Source organism: Mus caroli, unplaced genomic scaffold (genome assembly GCF_978045245.1).
Source record: "Mus caroli unplaced genomic scaffold, Mus_caroli_1 scaffold_10, whole genome shotgun sequence".
NCBI lineage: Eukaryota > Metazoa > Chordata > Mammalia > Rodentia > Muridae > Mus > Mus caroli.
This window is the reverse complement of record NW_028227265.1, coordinates 44,172,893-44,200,461: the sequence shown is the minus strand read 5'-3', so window position 1 is coordinate 44,200,461 and position 27,569 is coordinate 44,172,893. Positions and strand designations below refer to the sequence as shown.

At 40.6% G+C, this 27,569-nt stretch overlaps 1 protein-coding gene across 1 annotated transcript; it reads right to left on the bottom strand.

The window, feature by feature from the left end:
* Positions 1 to 314: 314 nt before the first annotated feature.
* Hdip1 (HDAC and MIER1 interacting protein 1) lies at positions 315 to 27,124 on the bottom strand. Its single transcript, XM_021170536.3, has 4 exons — positions 26,943 to 27,124; positions 20,240 to 20,336; positions 3,769 to 3,951; positions 315 to 1,353 (listed from the first exon to the last, which is right to left on the bottom strand). Exons 1-4 carry the CDS (start codon positions 27,006 to 27,008, stop codon positions 1,235 to 1,237), a joined length of 465 nt encoding a protein of 154 aa, XP_021026195.1. The 5' UTR covers positions 27,009 to 27,124; the 3' UTR covers positions 315 to 1,234.
* Positions 27,125 to 27,569: the final 445 nt, after the last annotated feature.

Here is a 27,569-nt window from a genome sequence, read left to right as displayed (position 1 = left end):
GCCCCAAATAAACTTTCCTTCTACAAAGGTCGCCTTGGTCTGTGATATATTACGGCAGCAGTAAAGTAACCACCGTGTAACTCATACATATGTACTTTTTGCTTTGTTTTTGTTTTAGGAGTCAGGGTTTCTTTGTGCAGCCCTGGCTGATCTGGGATTACGAGAGCTGCTAACACATGTGAAGAGGGTTAATCACCACACTGGTAAGCCAAAGGGCGAGCATAAGGAATGATGATTTTATACTGCAAAAACTGGCTGAAACACTTTACAAACTTCACTAGGACAAAAAGCTACACCACACTATTTAATCTACTCACTTTCAATATTAAGGTTTATTTTTTTTCCAGGATGAAGTAACAGTTTAAATAATTACCAGAATTATGTATAAATGAACATTCATTCAGACAAAAAAAAATCACTGTTCACAAGTAGCTAACAAATATTTTGCAATTTATATAATAAATATATCTGTGTTTAGGTTAACAGGCACCATCTTGATAACAGAAAAGTTTTTTTAAAAAACCAATAAATAAAACATTCAAGAAAACAAGGTGTTTATATCTGAAATATGATACAGCCTCAAATGCTTTTCTTCATATAGCACCCAAATTTCCAAACTGTCTAGAAAGTTTCTGAAAATATAACTCCTACTTAAATCATTAAAATAGCGCCCAAGAAAAAGGTCAATTAAAGACAGAATTTATAATCTATATTCGTAATTCTCCATTCAATAAAATATCAATTACCAATTTATTAAAAGTCAATGGATTGTATATATGCAATCTGTTAATGGTGAAAGCCTGAAATACATACATTTAAAAGTCACTCTCCTGACAGGACTTAAGACACTGCATCTCTGGTACGGAACCTGAAAACTAGCAAGCACATCAGCTGCTCCAGCTGTGTATTCCACCCGCACTCCTGTCCCTTCAACCTGGAAAGACCCATCCAGGTTCCGGGGCTTTTCTGGTCATTTTGTTTGTTTGTTTTTGTAAATACATTTAGTAATATCCCAACACAAAACACTGATAATGGTCCTTGGTAAACAAGGAAATCCCAGCAAAGTCTAACCCACAGCTTTGCTCCCAAAGCGTGGCAGCAGACTAGAAAACAGAGAAAGCAACCAAAGGCCCTCATCCACACAGTCTGGGTGCTCCTCAGAGTCCACGACTGTCTGAGGATTTGCTGATGCAATCTGAAGAAAGTGGCAACCAACAGAGTTTGAAGACAAATATCATAGAATAAGTCTTTGATTGATAATTTTTCTATTTATTTCTGCCAAGGCAACTGAAAACACGAAAGCCTTCTCATCAGAGAGGTTAGCATAGATGTCGATTTCCTTTTCCTGTTTTTCTGTGGAAAGAAAAGGGGAAAAGTTAAATACCAAGATACCATTTTTTTAAAAGTGGGAAAAAAAATAGGATTGTGCCATAACATTTCCTGAAATTCATATCAAAAGAAAAAAATTAATAATTTGGCTTCTAGGGATGTAGTTCTGTGGAATACTTGCCTACCATGCGTAAGGTTCTAGCTCCTGAACCAAGAACTAGGGGAACAATGGCTTTCTTAGGAGACAGCGGTCGTCTGCCTTGGTCTCCCAGTGCTGGGATGAGTGGCACATAGCACTACTGTCAGCAAAAAAATATTCTTACACAGAAAATATCTGAAAAATACTCACTGACAATAAATGCTTCCCTTTTCAAGTAAGAATAAAATTCCAGTGCTGCGAACATAAAATGCATATATGCCCAGCAATAGCCTTTCCTTCCCCAGCTGCCAGCAGACATTTCTTTAATCTCGATTCAAAAGCATCCCCTCCCCATTGTTTTTCAGCTACACTGCCTTTATTTCAACTGAAAACCAAGTTCTATTTTCTGACTAAGTAGAACTTTTTGTTTCTTCTCTGTGGACTTTTCTTGCCCGGTTTCTGTTCCAAAACAGTCTTTCAAACATCAGGTTTCTGATGACCTCATTGTTAAATAAGTGTATTTAAATTAAGTAAATGACTGGAAGAGTATAGTATAACAGGAAAAAAAAAAAGTAAGATTACACAAAGAGTTGAGAATCACCTATGGGAAGCCTTTCACTCGGATACAAACTTTACTTCTGTAATTACACAGTATCAAGACACCTTTCATTTTGGTAAAAGCTAAAGACAATATATGTCCTAGAAATCATGAGTAATTCTGTGTCTCAAATAATGCTGGGATTAAAGGTGTGCGCCACCACGCCCAGCTAACATTTATATTTTTATACTAAATTTTTGTATACCTAAAATTAAGTACTTAAAGAAATGCAAAATGTAACTAACAACAGTTATAAATATATTTCATTGAAAATGAAATTGTGTTGGCTGAGGGTTCTAAATAAACACAAAGAACAGCTATAATTACTGGCTTCAATTCTTATCAATCTGTACACATTATCGGGGCTGTGACGTCATTCTTCCTACTCTTTTTTTATGTGACATTTTTCCATGATAAAACTTTTTAAAGATGTATCTATCACAGAAAGAGAGAAGACGTTAAGTCTAGAACTAAGTGATGAGTGGAAACTGCTTCTCAGAAGAGAGACCTGGAAGGAGAGGCAGAGTGATCAACAACACAGTAACCATGCAAAGCTAGCTGCGGAGGAAACACTGAACCTCCCCCCAAAGAGCAATTAAAAACCGCACACATGGGGCTGGTGAGATGGCTCAGTGGGTAAGAGCACCCGACTGCTCTTCCGAAGGTCCAGAGTTCAAATCCCAGCAACCACATGGTGGCTCACAACCATCCGTAATGAGACCTGACGCCCTCTTCTGGTGTGTCTGAAGACAGCTACAGTGTACTTACATATAATAATAAATAAATAAATATAAAAAAAAAAAAAAATAAAAAAAAAAAAAAAAATAAAAACCGCACACCAACATCACTTTAAAAAATATATAAAAACAGATTTCCAATCCATAGAACAGTTAGTTAAACTAACTGCTTACACCTGCTTTAAAAGAATCAAAAAAAAACAAAACAAAAACAAAGTACAATCATTTTTACTGGTATCTGAAAGATGACTTAAATATACAATTATCAGTCAGGCGTGGTGGCGCACGCCTTTAATCCCAGCACTCGGGAGGCAGAGGCAGGCAGATTTCTGAGTTCGAGGCCAGCCTGGTCTACAACGTGAGTTCCAGGACAGCCAGGGCTATACAGAGAAACCCTGTCTCAGAAAAAAAAAAATTATCTTTGAACCTTTTACCACTAATTTATAACAATGTGGAATTTTACCTAATGTAGCCCCTTAGGTTTCCAATAAGAATTTGTGTTTTGTTTTGATTTTTAAAACTAAGAATGTATGGGCTGGGAGTGTGGGGTCAGAAGTAGACCTGTGTACTGCGCTCAAAACTCAGCACTGCAACAAAAAAAGAAAAAAAATTTTTTTAAAGGCTACTTTAATTCCTTTTTTTTTAAAGATTTATTTTTATTTTTATGAGAACTCTGTAGCTTTCTTCAGACACACCAGAAGAGGGCATCGGATCCCATTACAAATGGTTGTGAGCCACCATGTGGTTGCTGAGAATTGAACTCAGGACCTCTGGAAGAGCAGTTAGTACTCTTAACTGCTGAGCCATCTCTCCAGTCCAAGAAAATGTTTTTAAACCAAAAATGAATTGTGATTTTTCTTGTTTTTCTGTTCAAGAGCTCACAGCTTCCATCATACTCACTGCTATGATCTACTCATTGCCTTCCATCAGTTCGATATTTGAAAGGGTACTGGGATTAACCATACCTCTCTCTTCCTCGTGTTTTTTGGCGGATGAACTTTTAGGTCTTCCTCTCCCTCGTCTGATATGATCTGAATGGCTGTTGCTTCGAGATCTCTTTCTGTTTTCTAAATCTTTATTTACTGTAGAATTTATCTTCTCTCGCCTAACTCTCTCTGTTCGCCTCCTCTTGGCCTCGTGCTTGTTTTCTGTATGGATAAATAAAAGTGATTTATTTTAGGGCTTTGCAACAACAGCTTGCCACGTTCTCAGTACCTTCCTCTTCCTTCCCGGCACATTCTGTATCTCTGTAAACTCTGGCCGCAGTTCCCCCACACAGAACAATCAACAGGATTCAGAGCTATTAAGTTAGGGAAAGTCTTTTAAGAGAAAACAAATGTCTCCACTTGGTAACTTTAACTACTCCACAACAACCTTTCTGCTTTTTCCATCATGCTTCCAAGTTTAACACAGTGAAAACACATGAAGAGGGTGGGGCGGACCCACTGCTTCCTGCCCCTGACCTAAATTACAAAGTGAACAAAGTATGTCAAAGGGGTAGAAGCAAAACTAGTCTGAGACATAACAAAGGTTACAATGAAAATCTGCCACAGAGCAGCCATATAACATACTCTAACAACACAGAAAATAAGGAATTTTCACCTAACCCACAAAGAAGGGAATCATTGATATAACAGAACTGTATTCCATAAATTGAGTAAACAATCCAGGAACTTTATTAATATAGTGATTTCACTACTGTAAGAAGCTACTCCCCCATGCCAAACAAATCAAAACATTAAATTAAAATAATTTTTTTTACTTTAATATACATCTAATTCCAAAACCAGAAAACTAACTTCGCAAATACCTAAAACTACAATGGTAACAGGGGAAAGATGGAGACTTCAGGACCAGTCTGAGCTATACAGTGACACTATCTTTAAAAGCAGGTGGGGGATTGCACAGTGGCACATGCGCTCAGGAAGGAGAGGCAGGTGGATCTCTGAGTTTGAGGCTACCCTGCTCTACATAGAGTTTCAGAACAGCTAGAGCTACATAAAGAGACCCTGTCTCAAAGAAAGGGGCAGCATAAGTCAGTATTAATTTCTTCTACATGTCATTGTAGAACAGTTTATCCTAGACCTAAGACTCAAGGATACTGGATTACATAAGAATAACACAAATATTCTATTATTCCAGACTGCAAAAAGTCATCAAATATAATTAAGGACTTATTGAAAGATGTAGGATCTAATTGAAGAGGATTTTAATGACCATAATAGGACAATCTGAATACAAACTAAAACATTAAATATCCTAAAACCACAGAATATCACATTAAAAGCTTAAGCTACTTATCCATATACATATGTACTGTATATAACTATATAAGCCACTGTGTGTAACCATTTGGTTCGTCTCTATGACAGAGAAGAGACTTATTTGTTACAATGTCTATGGCCTTATCTCAGGCTTGTTCCCATCGACCTTGCAACTCAAGTATCCTGCGTATACTAAAACTGAGTTCTGCCACATGGCTGGTTACCTCTCCTGAGTTTCATACATCCAACATTCTCTGCATCTGGGTAGCAAATCTCCTGCGCCTGTCTCTCTCCCAGAGTTCCTATCTCTTCCCAGAACTCCCACCTTCTACTTCCTGCCTTTTCTAATAGGCCATAAGCTTTTTATTTTAACCAATCAGTGGGTGCTTCAGGCAGGCAAAGGACAGAGGCACAGGTTCACACAGTGCTTATAAACATTATGCCTATATGCCTACATATATGCGTAATATATATGTCTACATACATGTATATATTATATGTATGTATACATGTGTATATATATGTGTGTAAGTATATATATATATACATATATGGATATATGTGTGTGTGTGTGTATATATATATATATATATGTAATATATACACTTAAAAAATAATACTAAAGAACCTGATTTTATTTTTCTATCTGGAAGACATCATTTGGTAGCTGAAGAGCAAAGAGAACGTCTTCATCTTTAAGTTATTAAACCTACTAAATAAATAAGTGCTAGAACAAGAATGTCAACCAATTTCTAACTTGCAATGAATTAAACATCAACAGCTGCTAACATTGTAGTCAGGTAAAAAATAAAAATAAAGAATCTAGTCTCATGGTTTTTGGTTGTTTATCTTAAGTAAAAGCTCATGATCTTGTTGTCTTCATAGCAGTCAGCTTAGAACTGGGCCAAGGGCCCATTCTCCTTTTATAGCCTCCCAGTTCTAATGCTCACATCTCTCCACAGCCAGAGTTCTCTTAGGTCTGCAGTTGGGCTCAACACACTCAAGTACTAGCAGGACCATCTTTGTAATTTTAGCTTTCTTAAGGAAAATAGACTTAGTCTGGCTGCTCTAGCCACACTGTCTCCTGCCACACACCACTTTCCCTGGGCACACCAAGAGTTCCTGCCCCTCCTGCACTGTCACTTTGCAGAAAGTCTGGCAGGGCTAAAGAATGTTTACCATATTTGCAGTAGCAGTATCAGCACTGAAAGTCAGTTTCATCATTTTAAAATCCAACTTTCAACTTATAAAAACCAGATCACTTAAGGAATGTGTTAGCCTACATCACTAGGATACAAGCACAGTGTGAAGGGTTTTTTGTTCAGTAATTGTCAAAGCAAACTAGGAGTGTGGAGAAGCAAAAGGTAAGCATGAACTGATATGGTGGTCTGAAGGAAGACGGCCCCTACAGACTCATAGGGAGTGGCATGATTGGAGAATAGGTGGCCTTGTTGGAGGAAGAGTGTCACTGGGGTGGGCTTTAAGGTTTCCGAAGCTGCAGCCAGGCCCAGTGTCTCTCCCTTCCTGCTGTCTGCCAATCCAGAATGTAGAACTCTCAGCTCCCACTGCCATGCTTCCTGCCATGATGATAATGGATTAAACCTCTGAAACTGTAAGCCAGCTCTAATTAAATGTTTTCCTTATTAAAAATTGCTGTTGTCATGGTGTCTCTTCACAGCAACTGAAACACTAGGACAGTTAAACATTCAATATTAACAATTATCATTAATGTTTTATAATAGTACAGTGTTATAAAGGCTTTTCTTTTTTCTTTTGTTGTTGTTGTTGTTGTTGTTTTCGAGATAGGGTTTCTCTGGGTAGCCATGGCTGTCCTGGAACTCACTCTGTAGACCAGGCTGGCTTCGAACTCAGAAATCCACCCGCCTCTGCCTCCAAAGTGCTGGGATTAAAGGTGTGCGCCACCACTGCCCAGCCCAAAGGTTTTTCTTTTAGGGATCTAAGAGACAACTTAGTAAAGCACTTATCACACAAGCATCAAGACTCAAATTTGATCCCCACCACCCATAGAAGACATGGGCATGGCGCATGTTCTTGTAATCCCAACACTGGGAAAGTGGCAGCAGGCTGATCCTTTAGCTTGTTAGCCAGGTATCCTACTGCAATCAGAAAGACACAGGTCCTATTTAAATTATTCTGACTCATAAAACAAAACTATTAATTTTAGATCCTATGCCCTATAGTTTGCCCTGTTCTTGCCCTCCCTGCCCCAGTGATGTCACACACACACCCCAGTCTGTCTCTAGGACAAAGAACTGAGAAGCACCTTCTGTAATGAGCAGTCAGACCAGGGACGGTGTGTAAGTTTATGTTCCTGTCTACTGCCTGCTTCCATGTCCTTTCCCATATCGGCCACACCATGGCAGGCTCAGGACCCTGATGGTGGCTATCAGCACGAAGCTCCCCTTTGAACCTGAGGGGCTGCTAGAGTTCCTGTGAAGGATGAGTCCCACAAGCTCCTCTTTACAAATCTGCTTGCACTGACACAGTTCCCAAAGAACTAGAGGATGACTCCTGAGAGATGATACCTGAGACTGACCTCTGACTTCTGGGAGCATTTGTATGCACATGCAAATACCCACATACTGATACACATACATACACATAAACTTTTAAAATCTTTTTTTAAGAGAAAAAAAGAAAAGCCCAAATCAAAAATATACAAAGACACCATCATTATGATATTACATAAAACAAAAACAAAACAGAAAAGTGTTGGTGGGAAAATGGAAAACTTGAGAGCTTTTAGGAATTACTAGTAGAAACATAATAGTCCAGTCCTGTGTATTATAATAATTTCTAAAAAGAATTACCAGCCGGGCATGGTGGCGAAAGCCTTTAATCCCAGCACTTGGGAGGCAGAGGCAGGAAGATTTCTGAGATCAAGGCCAGCCCAGTCTACAGAGTGAGTTCCAGGACAGCCAGGACTACACAGAGAAACCCTGTCTCGAAAACAAACAAACAACAACAACAAAAAAAAAAAAAACAAGAAAAACAACAACAAAAAAAGAATTACCAAATGATTGAGCAATTATACCGTGCACACACACACACATTCTCTCTCTCTCTCTCTCTCTCTCTCTCTCTCTCTCTCTCTCTCAGACACACAGACAGACAGACAGACATACACACACACACACACCACACACACAACCACACATATAGGCACACACACAGACATGAACTGTGGATAAACTTAACCATGTGATTCTTAGGCAGAGACCGTGGAGCTGCAGACAAGAGAAGCCCTAGTTAAACAGAGACTAATGGGCCATTCTGGTGACAGTTTGGAAGACCAAGCTCAGCTCATGAGTTTTCAGAGGAGAGCAAGGACTCTCTACTGGGAACTAGTTACAAGCCATGTTTGTTAAATTGTGGCAAAGAATCTGGCTACATTCTATTCCTATTTCAATTACTCTAATTCAAGAGTAATTAATTAATAAGTTTCTCAAGGAAATTTCCGCAGGGAAGTTCAGCCTATGGAAGTTTCTGTTCTACAGGAGAGAGAGCAAATGAAGCAGCAGAAAGATGTAAGTATGTGCAGGTCTGTGAGGAAAGAAATGGGAGCTTACAGTTGTAGACTGTGCAGACAAAAGCATCCTTAACTGCTACAGAGATTCCTGCCACTAGAAGGAGACCTCAGACTCTGCAATGGGTCAGGAAAGGAGCCATCCAGAAGGCAAAGCCCTCACCTCCTAAAGACCCCAGCTCGTGAAACTCAAACATACCTGAATGGGTAAACACTGAATTGGGGATGCTGCTGAAGTGATTTGCCCAAGGAAATACTTCAATTTCAAAGGCACAGAGATGGATGCAACTCTAGGTGAAGGGAGTCTGGCCTCACCTTAAACTGGCAATATGACTTGGCATTGCCACCCACATGGTACTAGTTTTGCAGGAATGAAAAATGAAAAAAAAAGAAGTGTTTGTTCAAGAAAGTCACCAAGGCCAAGCAGAGGATTGGATGCCCAAGGGTGTTGTTATTGTTGTTATTGCTTTTAACTTTACAGGGGTTCAATCAAGACTTTCTTCAGTCTTTAAGAGACAATTTGGCATTTGACCAGTGCCGGGATTATTAAACAGTAAGAAGATTTCTGAAGTTAGGACAGATGCCTTTTCCATAATTACACGGCCAAGGGCAGAATGCTGTATTTTGAATGTGAAATGCTTCCTGTAAGTTCGTGTGTCTGCATACTGGGTTCTAAACGCTCTTCTGGAAGATTAGTGCAGGCAGGCTTCAATGCTCCCAGCCCGGCTCCACTTCCCAGCCACTGTTTCTCGACCTCACGCTCCTACTTCCACACCTTCCTTGTCCTGATGGACTGGACTTCTTAAGCTAAACCACAACACATTCTTATCTCTTAATGCTTCCTGTCAAATATATTGTTACAGCAATAAGAAAAGTAACTAACACAGTGCCAGAAAATGAAGAAAACACCAATGAATCTGCAGCGTACCTATTGTAGAACAGTTATTCGGTTTTTGGTGTGTGGGGGGGATATTGTTTGGGTTTGTATTTGTGTTTGTTTGAAGACAGGGTCATTATGTAGCCCTAGCTGTCCTGGAACTATGTAGACTAGGCTGTCCTGGAACTCAAAGAAATCCACTGCCTCTGCCTCTCCAGTGCAGGGATTAAAAGCACCACACATCGCCTCAGAGAGATGTTAACAAGTTACTACATTCTCTCAAGATTTGCTTGTAAGGAAAGTGACCAGGAAAACTAGCTCTAACTAATAATACATTTAGTGGAACTGGTGAGGTTTCCAGAAAGGTTTTTCTTTAAGCATGGCTGGTGTGTCTCTTTATTCTGTCCTCCCATTTCCTTCCTGCTGGGAACGTTTATGGGTACACATATGCAAAAGATACCTTATAACAAGTATGACAGTCCACCCTTTCCTGTGAGAAAGGAACCCAGTCCTTTACCCTGTGCCAGTCACTCCATTATCAACAGAGTGGTCTCTAATACTGACAGGGCATCCAATAAGTACACAGGAAGAACAAACAGGTCAAGAAAAGAGGAACCTGTCCTGAGGGCAGCTTGGTTGACAGTATTTGCCTGGAATGCAGGAGGACCTAGGTTTGACCCCAGCACCACTTGTCATCTCAGATGCTGGAGAGGTGGAGGAGGTGGAGGTCATCTTTGGTTACAAAGTGATCTTGAGTTTAACTCAGGATGCATTCTACCCTGTCTTTAGAAAGTAATTAATTTATAAAAGATAAGTAAAAACTGCCTCAACTAGTAGAAGTCTTGAGCCTTCAAATGGAAGATTTGTATGTATGCCAGTGAGCTTCCTACCACTGAGTTATATCCCTAAGCCTGAAAGACAACACTGCAAATCTAAGGAAAAGTTAAGAGTAATATTAGTGCGAATGTCACTGTGGATGACAGAAAATACAATGCCATGTGGTTTGGGTTGGTTTGGTTGTTGTTGTTTTAAAGAACTTTCTAGGAGCTGGGTGTGGGGGCGCACACCTTTGATCCCAGCACTCGGGAGGCAGAGGCAGGCGGATTTCTGAGTTCGAGGCCAGCCTGGTCTACAAAGTGAGTGCCAGGACAGCCAGGGCTACACAGAGAAACCCTGCCTCGAAACAAACAAACAAACAAACAAACAAACAAATAAATAAATAATAAAGAAAGAAAGAACTTTCTAGGTATGAGACAACTTCTGAGGAACACACACACATACACACTCTAGGGGAAGACAGGGAAACAGAGCAGGGAGACAGAGAGAACAAATTAACATACATGAAAACATGTCGAAAGGAAATTCCAACACAAAATTGTGCAAAAGACCTAAAAATTATCATAGATCAGCACTCACTGGGTGCTCTTTTAGAGAACCTATGTTCAATTCCCAGCACCCACATGGCAGCTCAATACCATATATATGCATATACACATACACATACATATATGTGTCCATATACATTCCCAAGGGATCTGATGCCTTCTGGCCTTGGGGATCACCAGGCATGCGACATAAATAGAGGAAGATAAACCCATAAACATAAAAAGAAAAATAAAAAAGCAAGTTTGAAGACAATTTTTATTACAGTTTGAGAGGAAAAAACACAGGGCAGGAGGAGGCAGGAGGAAGGAGATGAACGAGAAGAAAAGATATAGTAAGGTCCAAGAAAACAAGCAGGTCCAACAGTGGAGTTTGGCAAGCTGCCGCACATTACTGCCTTCAACATTACATACTCTTTATTGCTTGTTCCCACTTGGCAGAGAGGTAAGCGCCTTTGATCCCAGCACCTGGAGGCAGGAGTACTTTGAGGTCAGCCTAGTCTACAAAATGAACTCTGGCTCAATCACAGTTACATTGTAAGATCATGTCTGTCTACAAAATGAACTCTGGCTCAATCAGAGTTACATTGTAAGATCATGTCTGTCTACAAAATGAACTCTGGCTCAATCAGAGTTACATTGTAAGATCATGTCTGTCTACAAAATGAACTCTGGCTCAATCAGACTTACATTGTAAGATCATGTCTGTCTACAAAATGAACTCTGGCTCAATCACAGTTACATTGTAAGACCATGTCTGTCTACAAAATGAACTCTGGCTCAATCAGAGTTACATTGTAAGATCATGTCTGTCTACAAAATGAACTCTGGCTCAATCACAGTTACATTGTAAGATCATGTCTGTCTACAAAATGAACTCTGGCTCAATCAGACTTACATTGTAAGATCATGTCTGTCTACAAAATGAACTCTGGCTCAATCACAGTTACATTGTAAGACCATGTCTGTCTACAAAATGAACTCTGGCTCAATCAGAGTTACATTGTAAGATCATGTCTGTCTACAAAATGAACTCTGGCTCAATCAGAGTTACATTGTAAGATCATGTCTGTCTACAAAATGAACTCTGGCTCAATCAGAGTTACATTGTAAGATCATGTCTGTCTACAAAATGAACTCTGGCTCAATCAGAGTTACATTGTAAGATCATGTCTGTCTACAAAATGAACTCTGGCTCAATCAGAGTTACATTGTAAGATCATGTCTGTCTACAAAATGAACTCTGGCTCAATCACAGTTACATTGTAAGATCATGTCTGTCTACAAAATGAACTTTGGCTCAATCAGAGTTACATTGTAAGATCATGTCTGTCTACAAAATGAACTCTGGCTCAATCAGACTTACATTGTAAGATCATGTCTGTCTACAAAATGAACTCTGGCTCAATCAGAGTTACATTGTAAGATCATGTCTGTCTACAAAATGAACTCTGGCTCAATCAGAGTTACATTGTAAGACCATGTCTGTCTACAAAATGAACTCTGGCTCAATCAGAGTTACATTGTAAGATCATGTCTTTTTTTTTTTTTTTTCCGATTTCCTAAGGAAATAGGAAGAGTCGTTATGCTCTTAGTGAGATCATGGAGATCATGCAGTTAAACTTCTCAGACGGCCCTCTCTCTCTCCAGGCAGTCACTAGCACACCTTCACCTCCAGCCTGCTCAGTTTACTGAGTTCCAGCTCAAAAAGTGTAACCTTTCCTTACCCTTTATGTCGCTTTTCCCATGCCAGCCACAATCCTAACCATGTTGCCCTCCCTGGCATTCTGAACATGCCCGCTCACTTCCTCCAATCCCTGATCCTCTGTGCAGCTGCCTGACACCCTCCACTGTTGAACCTGCTCACTTTCTTGGCCCCAAAAGCCCCACAGTTGCGTCTTCCTCTCAGCCGTCTCCTTCCTCCTGCCTGCCATGCTTTTCCTCTCAAACAGTAATAAAAATAGGCTTGGAACTTGCTTCTGGGTCTGCTTTTAAATTAATTAACAAGACTAAGAACCCACAAAAAAGGGACCCCTGATACTGTTCTTAGAGGCCAGGGATGAAGTAGAATCTCTGTCTGTGTAGCCAGCCCAGGCGAGCCTACAGCTACAAATCTTCCTGACTAGGCCTCCTGAGTGCTGGATCTCTCTCTCATTAAGGTGAATTTATCATCTTAACATTTTTTTCTTTGCCTTTGCTTGTTCATGAGTAATATGAAAAGTTGTGGTTTACACATTTAATCCTTCTCTCAATAAAAAACCCGGTGGTCACTGGACTGAGCTCAGCTGCGACATCTCCCCACTGAAAGGAGACAAGCATTAGTCAGCTCTCAGTTAACTGTCTCCAGTATTTTTTCTCACCTTTAAAGGAAGTCTATAGACTCAACCTGATTTAGAATTTGTTTATATTTTCTTTTTTTTTTGGGGGGGGGGGAGCTTTGAGATAGGGTTTCTCTGTGTAGCCCTGGCTGTCCTGGGACTCACTTTGTAGACCAGGCTGGCCTCGAACTCAGAAATCCGCCTGCCTCTGCCTCCCAAGTGCTGGGATTAAAGGCTTGCGCCACCACTGCCCGGCTTGTTTATATTTTCTTCTACAGGTTTTAAAGTTAAAATTCTGGATAGGAAAAAAAGATCCAGCCAGTACTTAACTGTAAAATGATACCTCTAATGAGAATCTACATCTGGAAAGTAAAGATATAGAACAAGCTGAGTTAATTAATACTTCCCTTAATCATGGTAACTGGATAAATAGCTGATTCATAACTCCTCCAGGAAGGGTGAGATGGCTCAGTAGGGAACAATACTTTGATCCCTGGAACCCACATGGTAAAGGGAAAGAACCGATTTTGGCATGTTGTTTTACCCCGCCTCCAACATGCATGTCATAACATGCATTCCCCACACATGAGCAAGTAAATGTAGGTGTAGTACAGATTCACAGCTTGAAGAAACACAGAGCTTTCTTTAATTCCTCTTTTAGAGAAATATCTTCAGCATTAGATGTAGGTAAAGGACTATAAATGTTAGCACTTGGAAGACTGGGACCATCCTGTTCTAGGCCAGCAGAGGGTACATTGTAATATCCTCAATTTCAAGTTTAAATGAAAAGTTGTTGGGGGTGGGGTGCTCTGTGGGTAAAGATGTTTGCTGCACAAACCCAACAATCTGAGTGTCATCCCTGCACAGACTCCTGAGAACTACCATTTGACCTCCATGCTCAATGTAGCACATGGGTGCCAGCACACAGACATATACACAAAATAGTAACAAACTTTTAAAACAGCAGTGATAGGCATTAAGCCCCAGGCCTGTGTCTGCAAGCCAGGCATTCTCCCACTAATCTACATTTCTACCCCTGCAACTGCACTTTTTAAACTCTAGGTCAACAGTTCAACTTAGAAATGAAATCCTCAATTAATACCATTTTGAGATTATTATCTTATGGGTACATGTGTTTTGCCTTCACTTGTTTCTATGCACTGCATGCATACAGTGGCCCCAGAGGCCAGAAGATGGTGTTGAGGCCCTTGGAACCAGAGTTACAGGTGTTTCTTATGGATGCTAGAATTTAATCCAGGTCCTCTGAAGAGTAGCCAGTGCTCTCAACTGCTGAGCCATCTCTCTTACTTATTCTTAAATACTTATCTATTTCATTCAAAAACAAACAAACAAAAACCCTGCAAAACACATCCCATTTGGAATAAGTCAAAGAATAATTGCCTAAGGTTCTAGGTTCCTGCACAAAACATTTTTTAAAATTATTATTATGTTGGGGATGGCTCTGTGCTGCTTGTATTTTGGGTTTTTTTTGTTTTTGGGGGGGTTTTTGGGGTTTTTTTGAGACAGGGTTTCTCTGTATAGCCTTGGCTGTCCTGGAACTCACTTTGTAGAGCAGGCTGGCCTCGAACTCAGAAATCCACCTGCCTCTGCCTCACAAGTGCTGGGATTAAAGGCGTGCGCCACCAGGCCCGGCTTGCTACTTGTATTTTTATGTTAATTTTGTTATTTTATGTTATGAGGAATGAGTCACATGCTCAGGTGGCTTCTTGTGAACCAATCCCCTAATGAATAAAGAAGCCAATCACTGGGTAAGTAGGTTGGACTGAGGAAGAGAGGAAGCAGGAGAGAGGTCCTTTTGGAAGGGGGCAGCAGAGGGGGAAGATGTAGCTGCTAGAATTTCTGGTAGGAAATCAGGAGGAATCAGATTTAATAAGGCTCACAAGCTTAGGTTTTAGTTGTTGTACCCAGAGATTGAGTTACCGTTGTTTCTAAACTAAGTTTGTGTTGTGTTTTCCTTCACACTGAGACTTGTCTGGGTTCAAGAGAAGAAGGTAAGGTGGCAAAGTGTGAGTTTGCCAGGGGTGCTCCATAAAGGCCAGGGGGATCTGAAGCGTGGGGTTGGTGTGGGGTTGGCGTGGTAGCAGCCTGCCAGTAGGAACCTAGGGAACTGAGTGGAGAGATTGTGGAGTTCTGAGTCAGAGTCTCCACAAGATAAAAACAGGTCCGCCATTGCCTGCCAGTGCGCCAGCCAGGCTGCCGGGGCAGAGGCACATGCGCAGGAAAGTGTCAGGTTTTGTTTGTGTGTGTGTATCTGTGTGTTTTCAGATTTATTTTTATGTATGTGAGTGCACTGTAGCTGTACAGATGGTTGTGAGCCTTCATGGGGTTGTTGGGAATTAAATTTTTAAGACCTCTGCTCGCTCAGGCCCCGTTTGCTCCAGGACCTCTCACTCCAGCCCAAAGATGTATTATTATATCTAAGTACACTGTAGCTGTCTTCAGACACACCAGAAGAGGGAGTCAGATCCCATTACAGGTGGTTGTGAGCCACCATGTGGTTGCTGGACCTTCAGAAGAACAGTTAGTGCTCTTAATCGCTGAGCCAATTCAACAGCCCCGTTTAAAAAAAAAAAAAAACATTTTAAAGCACTGTTACATTGTGGCACATACCTTTGATGCCAGCCCTCAGAACTGGGAATAAAAATACATATAAATGATCTGTTATATAAAGCAAGAAATTATTAAAAGTTTAAAATTAATTTTAGTGAAAAGAAGAGATATGTATTATAAATAAAGGTATGTTAAGAAATGATTGGGGCCAAGCTGAGCATGGTGGCACACGCCCTTAATCCCAGCACTCTGGAGGCAGAGACAGGAGGATTTCTGAGTTTGAGTCCAGCCTGGTCTACATTACAAAGTGAGTTCCAGGACAGCCAGGGCTATACAGAGAAACCCTGTCTAGAAAACAAAACAAAACAAAACAAAAAAACAAGAAACAAAAAACAAAAAACAACCCGGGGCTGGTGAGATGGCTCAGGGGGTGAGACTCCATGCTTTTCAGTGAACACTGTGCAGGGCAGATTAACTGTCTAGAACTTCACTGACTGTGGAGAGAGGAGAAGGTTTAGGTCCACAGCCTAGTTACGATTTATCCTAATTACGATTTATCCTGAGCTATCTCTCTTTTTTTTTAATTTTATTTATTTGTTTTCTGTATATGAGTACACTATTGCTCTCTTCAGGCATACGAGAAGGGGGCATCAGATACCATTACAGATGCTGTGAACCACCATGGGGATGCTGGGAATTGAACTCAGGACCTCTGGAAAAGCAGTTGATGCTCTTAACTGCTGAGCCATCTCTCCAGCCCCTGAGCTATCTTTTTATCCTTCTGGCTAACAGCAAAGTCTTTTGGACTTCATTAATGGCCTATTAGTTTGCACTAAGCATCAAATAGCATCAGGGATCTACAGCAGAGCTTTCCCTACTTCACTTCAACCCACCTGAGGTCCTTTCCACTAATGTATTTGAAAAGTGCCTAATTTGTAACTCTTTTGTTCTGTTACTTTTTATTTTTTTTCTTTTTTAGATTTATTTATTTATTATATATGTAAGTACACTGTAGCTGTCCTCAGACACTCCAGAAGAGGGCGCCAGATCTTGTTACGGATGGTTGTGAGCCACCATGTGGTTGCTGGGATTTGAACTCTGGACCTTTGGAAGAGCAGTCGGGTGCTCTTACCCACTGAGCCATCTCACCAGCCCTCTGTTACTTTTTAAATTTCAACAAGCTGTTACCATTTTGAACCAAGGAATGTGAGGTAACCTAAATCTGTGTTCCTGGGCCATCTCATATTTGGCGTCAGAATAAATTCTCTCTACTTTTTAGATAAAGAGTTATGTCTTTGTTTTCAGCATACATATTTTGATATGTTCATAAAAACATAGTATAACTACAACTGAAAACAGTACATAGATTTTTAGCAGGTTAGCAGCATTATATACAATGCAATGACTCCAGTACTAGATTACTCATACAAAGCAAATAAAATGAACACAAAAGAATTGTCTGAGCTACTGGTTTACTCCAACAGTACTCAACCATGACTTTCGTCCAACTGTTCATCAATATATAAACTGGTATAGAAAAGACTCTCTCTCTCTCTCCACACACACACACACACAGAAAGAGAAAGAGAGAGAGAGAGAGAGAGATTAAGAAACAGATACAGACACGCAGCCGCACCCTACCATGCATGAATATTATTCAGCTACTAAAACTAACGTCCGTAGGAAGGTGGCAGGCTAGAAGAAGAGATAGTTGCTTTTCTTGCTGCAGCACAGAGCCTGGGCCCTGCAGTAAGGAAGCAGAGAGGGCACACGTTGTCAGCTCCCCTTCTTTCCTGTAGTCTAGGACCCCACCCCAACAGAACTGTGCCGCCCACATTCAGGGTGGGTCTTTTCTCCTCAGCTAAACCTCTCTGGAAAACCCTTCAGACATGCCCGGAGACATGTTTCCTAGGTGACTTTAAGTCCAATAAAACTGACAATGAAGATTAATCTTCACCTAGATCATTACATTAAATGAAATAAGCAAAGGACAGAACAATGTTGTCACTCGTGTTTCCAGAAAGTGGTTATGGGAAGACACGAAGCAAAGGAATAAAATTAGGTTAAGTAACATGCACCAAGATAAATTTTGACTGAAAGAATTAATTTTAGCATTCAATAGCTAGTTTGGTAACTTCAGTCTATAATAACTTACAACAGATTTCCAATAACTAAAAGAATCTGAAAGCTCCCACACCGGAAATAATAAGTGTTTGAGGAAATGCAAATGCTAATAGCCCTGACATATACATTACATATATGATTCAAATGCTTGTGTTATGCCTCATAAATATTTACATATATTATTATGCATCAATTACATTTTTCAAATGCACCTCTTAAAATTCCTTATACACTATGGATTACCAAGATAACTCTGTTTTTTTTTAAATCCCATGTGTGTATTTGTGCACATATATGTTTATGTCTATGTGTGTGAATACATGTATGTGCACAAAAAGAGACCAGAGGACATCCTCGGGTCCATTCCCAGGAAGACTATCTATCTCCTTTAAAAAAATAAAAAAATAGAGTCTCAGATAACCCAATTTGGTCTCACGGAGGCCAGAGGACAACCTATGGATGGATGAGTTCTCTCCGGCCTGCCCACGGTTCTGGGGGTGAGTTCATGTCTTCAGGCTTACTCATCCATCGTCTTTCCCCACTGAGCCCTCTCCCTGGCCTGACTCTATCTACCCTCTTTATCTCCCAAGAATGCTCCCCTTGTTATCACAGCTACCCCTGCCTCCTACTCAGGCTCAGCATAAGTATCCTTTCCTTAGAAGGGAGTAAAAACAAAGGTGGCCTCCAGTCACATTACAGGATACACCTCATTTCAAATTTCTAGAAAGCATTTGTCATAAGGTGGCTATTTTCCATTTATCTGTTCACTGTCTACCTCCCACTCATGAGACTGTACATTTCATGACAGCAATCATGAAATAAGCAATGCTTATACAAGTTACTCTTACTTATTAATTTTTGAGACAGGGTCTGCTATGTAGCTTTGGCTGACTTGAAGTCACAGACATCTGCCCACCTTTGCCTCCCTGAATGCTGGGATTAAAGGCAGGCACCACCAGACCAACTTACTCTTCCTTTGACCTCACTGCTCTAGTTTTATCTTTTAATAAATATGCCTACTGAATAAATCCAAGTTGTCTACATTAACAGGAAAGAAACGAGTCTAAGCAAAACTATTTTCTAAGTATTCTCAGGCAGGAAACTGTGAATAACAATAAAAATTCCGATCATACTGAACCGAGTTACATTTTTCAGGACACTAAAAAAAAAAACCTTTACCCTTCATCAAACCCTTCTCTTTACAACAGATAGAAACCATTGCAGAAACCACAACCAATTAAAATGCAGAATTGTGGGAGCCAGGTCCAAATGATACATGTTCAAAGCCAGTCCTGCACCTTAGAGTTGGGATCATTGAGGAAAGGGGGACAGAAAGAGTCTAAGGGTCAGAGGGACAGGAAATCTGCTGTGAGAGTGTATCTCTTAGAAATGTCAGAAAACCATCCCCATGAAGTCTCACCAACACAGCTTGCCTAAATAAGAATTGACTAGGGATGAAACCAATAGATGTGCTCACATGGAAAGGGAATTCATGTGGCCTCAATGCAAAGCTAAGGAATATTGAGAGAAACGGTATCCCTCCAGGAGGGGCACACCAACTAACTATCTGGTATCACACAGTCAGCCCTGAAAACACACACACAACTAACCTCACGGGACTCAGCAGGTTGTACTTATATATTTAGGGGCTCTCTCTCTCTCTCTCTTTCTCTCTCTCTCTCTCTCTCTCTCTCACACACACACACACACACACACACACCAATAATTTAAAAAAAGAGGTCAGCCATTTGAGAAAGAGAAGGGACTGTACAGGGAGGTAGTCATGGGAGGAAAGGGAAGGGGGAAATGATATAATTATAATCTTGAAAAACAAACAAACAAAAAACTTCAAAGTTATTACAGATTTTACTAGCATTGTGAAAGGAAACAAAAATAAAGACAGTGGCCCACCAAAAGGTGAAGTGGTAACTGGAGGCATAGCCATACTACCCATATAAGGAACACTAAGCAAGAGAGGCGAGAAGGTAAATGTGAACTACTTTGTTTGAGAACAGAGGCCAAAGACCTTGGGCACTGTGACTCTACTAACAGGACAGTAAGGAGGAGCAGCAGTGGGGGACAGGACAGCAGGGAGATGGTGCTGACAGACTGGTGCCCACATGTCAGAGCCAATAAAATGATAGACTAGAGGCTGTCCTCCACTAACCCAACATCAATTATCATTCTTATTGAGCTATTTTTAATGTTTTTAAGTACAATTTTAAGTAGATAAAAATAAAATTAAAACCGTATGACCTACTCCCAATATAATAAGGGAGTTAACATTTAAGTGAAATGAACCGATGTCACAAGATGATTTTCAAGAGCTGCTGTGTTTAATTTTCACAATTACCTGTAGACGGCGGTGATTTCTCTGAATGTTTTGCATTTAGTAGTTTTCTGCTAATAAATATGTAACCACAGGGACATGATTTACACGCAACAGGAATCTGCAGGGAAAAAAGAAACACTAGATGACTCTTCCTCCATTGTTAAGCTCCGCAGGACTTCAAGGGCGTCCTGGTGAATGACTGCTGAAGAGCCTCGGGTTAGACTGAGACCTCTGCCTGTGACAGTTATCATTTCACAAGGACTCACATCTTCCTAGTGCTTACAACACCTGAATATCTGTGGTGCCAGTGTCATAAATACTAAATGCAATGTAAGTGTGTGCAGATAGGAGTGCCCAACAGAAAACCTTAACAGATCAGGCCAGGGGAGATTAGCTATGACAAAAGACAACGGTTCCTAAACTGTTAACACTGCAGTTTATAGCAAATTTAAAACAAACAGAAGATTGTGAGGCTCCACTGGAATACTGAGAATGGACGCTGCAAAGGTAGATGAGCTACGAGTCACAAAAGGAAGAAAGCAGGAATGGACCCAAACAACTACTGATCACTCGAGTAGAATTCATACAACTGAGGGCTAATAACAGATAGGAGGGAAAACAGTCCTATATTTGCATTAAAGCCCTGAACACTGGATTTTTCACTTTAAGAGATATTATTATTATTATTATTATTATTATTATTATTATTATTATTATGGTGTGTAGGAGGTAAATGGGGCACTGGGGAGTCCATTCTTTCCCCTGCTTTTACTCCATTTCAAACTCAAGTTGTAAAGCTTGCATTCAAACCCCTTCACTCAGCTGCCCTGGCTTTGCCTTACTGAGTCAGGGTCTCCTGTGGCCCAAACTGGCCTTGTTGTTTAGCAAAAGCTAACCTTGATTTCTTGATTCTTCTGCCTCTATCTCCCACGTGCTGAGATTACAAGCTCAACACAGAATCTTTAATTTTCACTTAAAAGACAACAATCAGGTGTACAAGATGGCTTGCAGGTTTAATGATCTAAGTTCAACACCAGGTAAGAGGCAGGAGGAAGCCAACTCTCAAGAGTCTATTCTCTATACATACATGGGAGCAGCTGTACACACATACACAATTAACTAATTAGCTAATTAGTTAAAAAGGAAGAGGAGAAGGGCAGGACCTGATATGACTTACACTCCTAGAACAGAAGGCTGAGCCAGGGAGACCAAGACTTCAAGGCCTGCCTGGGCCTAAATCAATTCAAGGTCAGACACTCAAAAAATTAAAAAGTTAGGCATGTAATAGCTCAGCGGTAAGATACCTGCCTGGTATATACACAATCCTGACTGAGTTCAACATTTAACACTACCAAATGAAAAATAAGAATAGCCGGGCGTGGTGGCGCACGCCTTTAATCCCAGCACTCGGGAGGCAGAGGCAGGCGGATTTCTGAGTTCGAGGCCAGCCTGGTCTACAAAGTGAGTGCCAGGACAGCCAGGGCTACACAGAGAAACCCTGTCTCGAAAAACCAAAAAAAAAAAAAGAAAAATAAGAATAAAATAATATCATATAAGCCTCTTTCCATAATTAGCAGGTAAAATTGGCTTTGAGACCCAGGTGCACACTTTCTAATTCAACTGATAAATGATTTCCTTTAATGAGTCCCACTCAAGACACGTTCCTATGTCTAAGCTAATCACTCTAAAGTCCTGGTTAAAAATGGAATGCTCCTCTCAACTTCTGTCCCAGAAATTTAAAACAAAACACTGCAACCAGATCCTATAAAAAGACACTTCAGGCAGGCTGAACAACCTGAATAATGTTAGTCTCATTGAATTACAGCTCTGGGGGGGGGGGGGGGGGTTATAAAACTGCAATAGACACCCATTAAATTTCATTTAACATTAAGATAATAATAATTTAATTCTAGCGCTAAACCTTTAAGTTTTTAATGGAAAAAATTCAAAAGTATTGTTTACTAGGACTTATTATTTATCAATTCATTCTTTGACAAATATTATTTAGGTTGTATATTTTAAAGGAAAAAAGAAAAAAGGGGTCCGCTGTACATTTGTTCAATGTCATATTAGTGGTGACTGCTAGACCATGTCTAGCACAAAACAGACATTCAGTAAATCCTTGTGGGTGAGGAGAAAATCCTATTAGTTATAAAAATGGTAACACTGCTATAATCTGCAAACAAGAATTTGGACTTGAAATCGTCCAGGACCAAAAAAAACATATAAAATAAAAAAGTAAAAAAAAAAATTAAATGATACCCAAAAAAAGAAAACAAAAAACAAAAACAAAAAACAAAAAAAAAAAAAAGAAAAAAGGATTGGGAAAAACCAGTAAAGAAAACTCATTTATAGAAGTCTCATTATTTTTGCTTTCTGAGGTTTTAGTCACCCAAGGTCAGCGAGAAGGATATTTAGAAAGAGATTAAGGTTGTCAATGCAAAAACACAGCACTTACATCAAAAGGAGTAAGAGAGCTAATTCTGGATCTAAATATGAGTAACCAAGGCCTAGGAACAGATCTAGGTTATCCCAAATTCTATGTTCCAACATGAAAGGAATTCCATGAAGTTTTTATATAACAGAACAAAGAGTCATAGATCAAAGCTCTTTCCAAGTACATTGGTGGAACATTAAGTTGGACGCTACAGCAAAGCACAAAAACCTTTGCTATAGGTCTCAGATGCTGTCTGATAAATCCGTTAGCCTTTTGATTGGTGGAAAACCAAGGTTCTAAGTTAGTTCATCTCAAAAGTGTTTTATCTCTTCAGATTTAGGTGTGACACAGAGAGAGGCAGGGACTGGCTGTCTGTGGACTAAAGATAGCTCGAGTGGTAACTGGGCCTGTAACATTCCATCCATACCACATCCCTCAAGGTTCAATCAATCAGCCTTTGTGCAGAGTCTTTTCAGGAATTGCTCATTCACAAGACATCGTTCTAATTGCTTATGCCTAATTTACAAATTTCATTATAAGTGCATACATATGCAAAAACACAGTACAGATAGGTTTACCATTGTCTGAAATTTCAGGCATCTACTACAGGTCTTAGAATGTATCTGCCTAAAATAACACTCTAATGGTAAACAGATCACACACCCACAGCACACATGCTTACTGGATGTGACATATATGGAAAAACAGTGCATTGCTTTTAAAATGAAAGGGAAACCAAAAATGCACACGAAAATATCAGAAAACTGACAAATATAACATACCCAAAATAGTTGAGTAATTTTCCAGCCAGTGAACAAGAACTCCATGAAAATTAATAGCATGAATGTTTAGAAGTTATAAAACTGTGTGTGGCTTTTTAAGGGCGCACATAAGAGATGTTGAAAGCTGCTAGAAATCTGGCTGCTTGCTTCCTTGTACTAGCTTTTTAAACTCAGGGGATGTGCCTGTCTTGTCAACTGGAGAAATCTCACTTTAAAGCTTTGACACTGATGTTTCTAAACTATAATCTAATTCAATATTCATGAAATAATTTAGAATCTTGGCAATATTCTAGTGTTTTGTTTAAAACATTACTTGCAATTATAATTCTTTTCTAGTTTAAAACTAAAAGTGTCTACTTTTTAATTAGAAAGCTAAAATTAATCTATTACTTCCTTCAACTCAAGTACTATTTATATATTAATATATACTTACATCAATATATACTAATATTAATATATTAATAATACACACTATAGTTAATATGTATATATCAACAAAGGGCTCAAGGCCTTGGTTTTTGAACCCTACCATTGGGGAATCACCAAAAATTAATTTGTTATCATATATATTCTCTTCAGTATTAAGAATAAAAGGGCTGGTGAGGTGGCTCAGTGGGTAAGAGCACCCGACTGCTCTTCCGAAGGTCCAGAGTTCAAATCCCAGCAACCACATGGTGGCTCACAACCATCCGTAATGAGGTCTGACCCCCTCTTCTGGTCTGTCTGAAGACAGCTACAGTGTACTTACATATAATAAATAAATAAATAAATCTTAAAAAAAAAAAAAAAAAAGAATAAAAAATGCTGGGCGTGGTGGCACATGTCTTTAATCCCAGCACTTGGGAGGCTGAGGCAGGTGGATTTCTGGGTTCAAGGCCAGCCTGGTCTACAGAGAGAGTTCTAGGACAGCCAGGGCTACACAGAGAAACCCTGTCTCAAAAAAAAAAAAAAAAAAAAAAAAAAAAAAAAAAACACAAAACAAAAAACAAAAAACAAAACAAAACAAAATAAAAAAAGAATAAAAGACCAAATAAAAAACCAATTTACGATGCCGGGGCCTAGCAAACACAGGAGTGGATGTTCACAGTCAGCTATTGGATGTATCACAGGGCTCCCAATGGAGAAGCTAGAGAAAGTACCCAAGGAGCTAAAGGGATCTGCAACCCTATTGTTGGAACAACATGATGTACTAACCAGAACCCCGGAGCTCTTGTCTCTAGCTGCATATGTATCGAAAGATGGCCTAGTCGGCCATCAATGGAAAGAGAGGCCCATTGGACTTGCAAACTTTATATGCCCCAATATAGGGGAATGCCAGGGCCAAAAGAATGGGAATGGGTGGGTAGGGAAGTGGGGGGCGCTATGGGGGACTTTTGGGATAGCATTGGAAATGTAATTGAGGAAAATATGTAATAAAAATATTAAAAATCAAAAAAAAAACCAATTTACTAGTTTCTAAAAGATTAAATGTGTTCTGTCCAAAATTTGCATAATGACTCACAACCCCACTGTGATGGTATTTCCAAGTAAGGCTTTTCCAAAGATAATTGAGTTTAAGTGAAGTGGGAAGCTCCTAATGGGATTAGTGACCTTAATGAGACTAGAGCAGTCACTCTGCCACAGGAGAACACCAAGAAGGCAGCGTGGCATCTACAAGCCAGGAGAATTCTCACTAGAACCCAGCCTGGCCTTGAACTTCCATCAGAACTGTGGCGAAGCAGATTAATGTTCATTACTCATATCCAGTCCGGGGTATTTTATTATTGCACCTAAAACCAAGCCAGAGCTGACTTTGTAGGAAAGAATGCAATGTGGAGCCTGGGAAACGGCTCGGCAGGAAATCTGTCCCAACCCAGCGGGCCTTACTGGATGGAAGCAGAGAGCAGACTGCCCCAGGCTCCCAGGCACAAACCAAAAAAAAAAAAAAAAAAAAGGGGGGGGGGGCGGGGGAGGGAATGTTGTATTGTATAGCAAAGTAAACGTCATCTCTCCAAATAAAACCCTGGTTTGTTTTACAGCCTCAAAGACTTCTTTCTAAAAGCTAACTTCTTTCTTCTGCTCTTCCTTTAACCACGGTTTTTTGTTTTTTGTTTTTTTTTTTTTTTGGTTTGTTTGCCTTTTGCCTTTTTCAATTTTCAGGGTTTTTTTGCTTTTCTTTTTTGTTTTTCATCAGTGTGTGTGTGTGATTGTGTAGGTGTGAGCATCGCAGCACGGACGTGGAGGTCAGAGGTTAACCGTACAGCCAGTTCTCTCCTTCCACCTTTACACGGGATCTACCTCAGGTACTCAGGCTTGAGCAGAAAGCACCTTTACCACCTAAAGCCATCTCACTGGCCAATAACCAGGATATTACAAACAGATATTTTCCCCAAAAGAGTATTTTACGCCAAGTAAAACAAGGGACTTGTGCCCTACAGAAACAGAATGCATAATTCATACTGTATAAGCCTTAACTAAAAATTATTTAAACATGAAAGTAATCTGCCAACAGACGGATCACAAAGTGCAAGTTTGCTAAAATGTAGTTGGGTGGAAAGAATGAACGTAACTCTACCTTTTGGAAAACATGACTGTTTTTATATTGCAGACTGGTATGCTCTATCGACTAAACTTGCACAACTTTCCATCATCAGCATTTTTAAACATTGCCTATAAATCATACTGAATAAAACATGTAACTTTTTTGTTAAAAGATTTTAATAAACCTACAAGGACGCGCCCTAAATAATATATTTAAATCAGATTTTAAGTCTCCACCCATTTCCAATTACTCCTGAGAGAAGGAAGGGGGAGGGGAAGAGAGAGGTAGTCATTTTAGGAAGATTCAGGAAAAAGAAGTACACCCAGATCTGCATGCCGGCATGAAGGCCTAAGGATGGTTTTAATTGAATGAGTTTTTGTTCATCACACTATAATTAGGCGTACTTAAATGTAGGAAAAGAAAAATGATTTTTTTTAAAAATTACGACTATTACTCCATGAGTTCAGTCTACATATGAATGATTTCAAATTCACGAACCCGCATATTTAAAATAAAAAAATCTGTAAGCAGACATGTCAAATTTACAACAGTAAATTGCACGAATGGGACGGGGCACACGCAGAGAGGAAGAGCCTCAACGCCGACTTTATTCGAACCGTGTTCGGTTAACAACGTAATGGAAGGACTAGAAACCACACATCAAACTGGTTGGTTTTTTGCGGCGTTCCGGAAGTCCACAAATTTGCAAAAAAGTTAGCACCATTACTGTCCTTTTGTCTGCTTTATGCTGCCACCCAGGTGGCGGGGAGCGACAGCTGAGAAGCAGCACCGCACTCTCCCCAGCCGCGAACAAAGCCATCCGGGGCGGCAGGGGTCCGCGGGCCGGCCCGGGACCAGAAGGGGCAGCGCCGGGTCCCCGCTCCCAGGCCCCCGCCGCCCGCGGGCCGCCGCGCACCGCCAACCGCCGCCGAGCAACGGCCACCCGCCCTGCCCGCCCCGCCCGCTCGCGCCGGCCCGGCCCACCTGTTGGTCGCACTCGGGGCACGATTTGGTGGCCATCTTCACTTTCTTGGCTCGAGTTGCAGACATGCTCCCCTCCTGAGCAGCGGTGGAAGCAGCGCCCTGCCTCCGCTGCTCCACACAGCGCGTCCTCACTCCAGCCGCGACCCAGCCGTGGAGGCGCGCGTGCGCGTGCGCGGGGCTGCGTGCGGGTTAGAGGAGGGGGGCGCCTCGGCCCTTCCAGGGAAGTCCCATCGCCACGCCCTCTAAGACGCTGGACCGCTCGGGGGCGTGGCTCCGACGAGACTCCACCAACCAACGCACAGGTGGGCCGAGCCGTGGTGCTAGGCACGCCCCCTTGTCGGCCCCAGAACCAGAGCCTGAAAATGGTTACTGGCAACGGAAAACCTCTCTGCAAATGTCAGCAATACTAATCCGAGAGAAATTATAATAGACACTCGATGAAACCCATAGGCTTCCAGAGTCAGGGGTTCAAACTTCATTATTCATTAAATAATTGCCTACGATCCACTATTAAGCACACCGAATAAGAAATATCTGCCTTCAAGGAACAGTCTACAAGGCTTTGTTTTTGGAGGGAGTGGAGAGGTTGGTCTGGTTTCATCTTGTGTATCACTGATACTGAGTAGT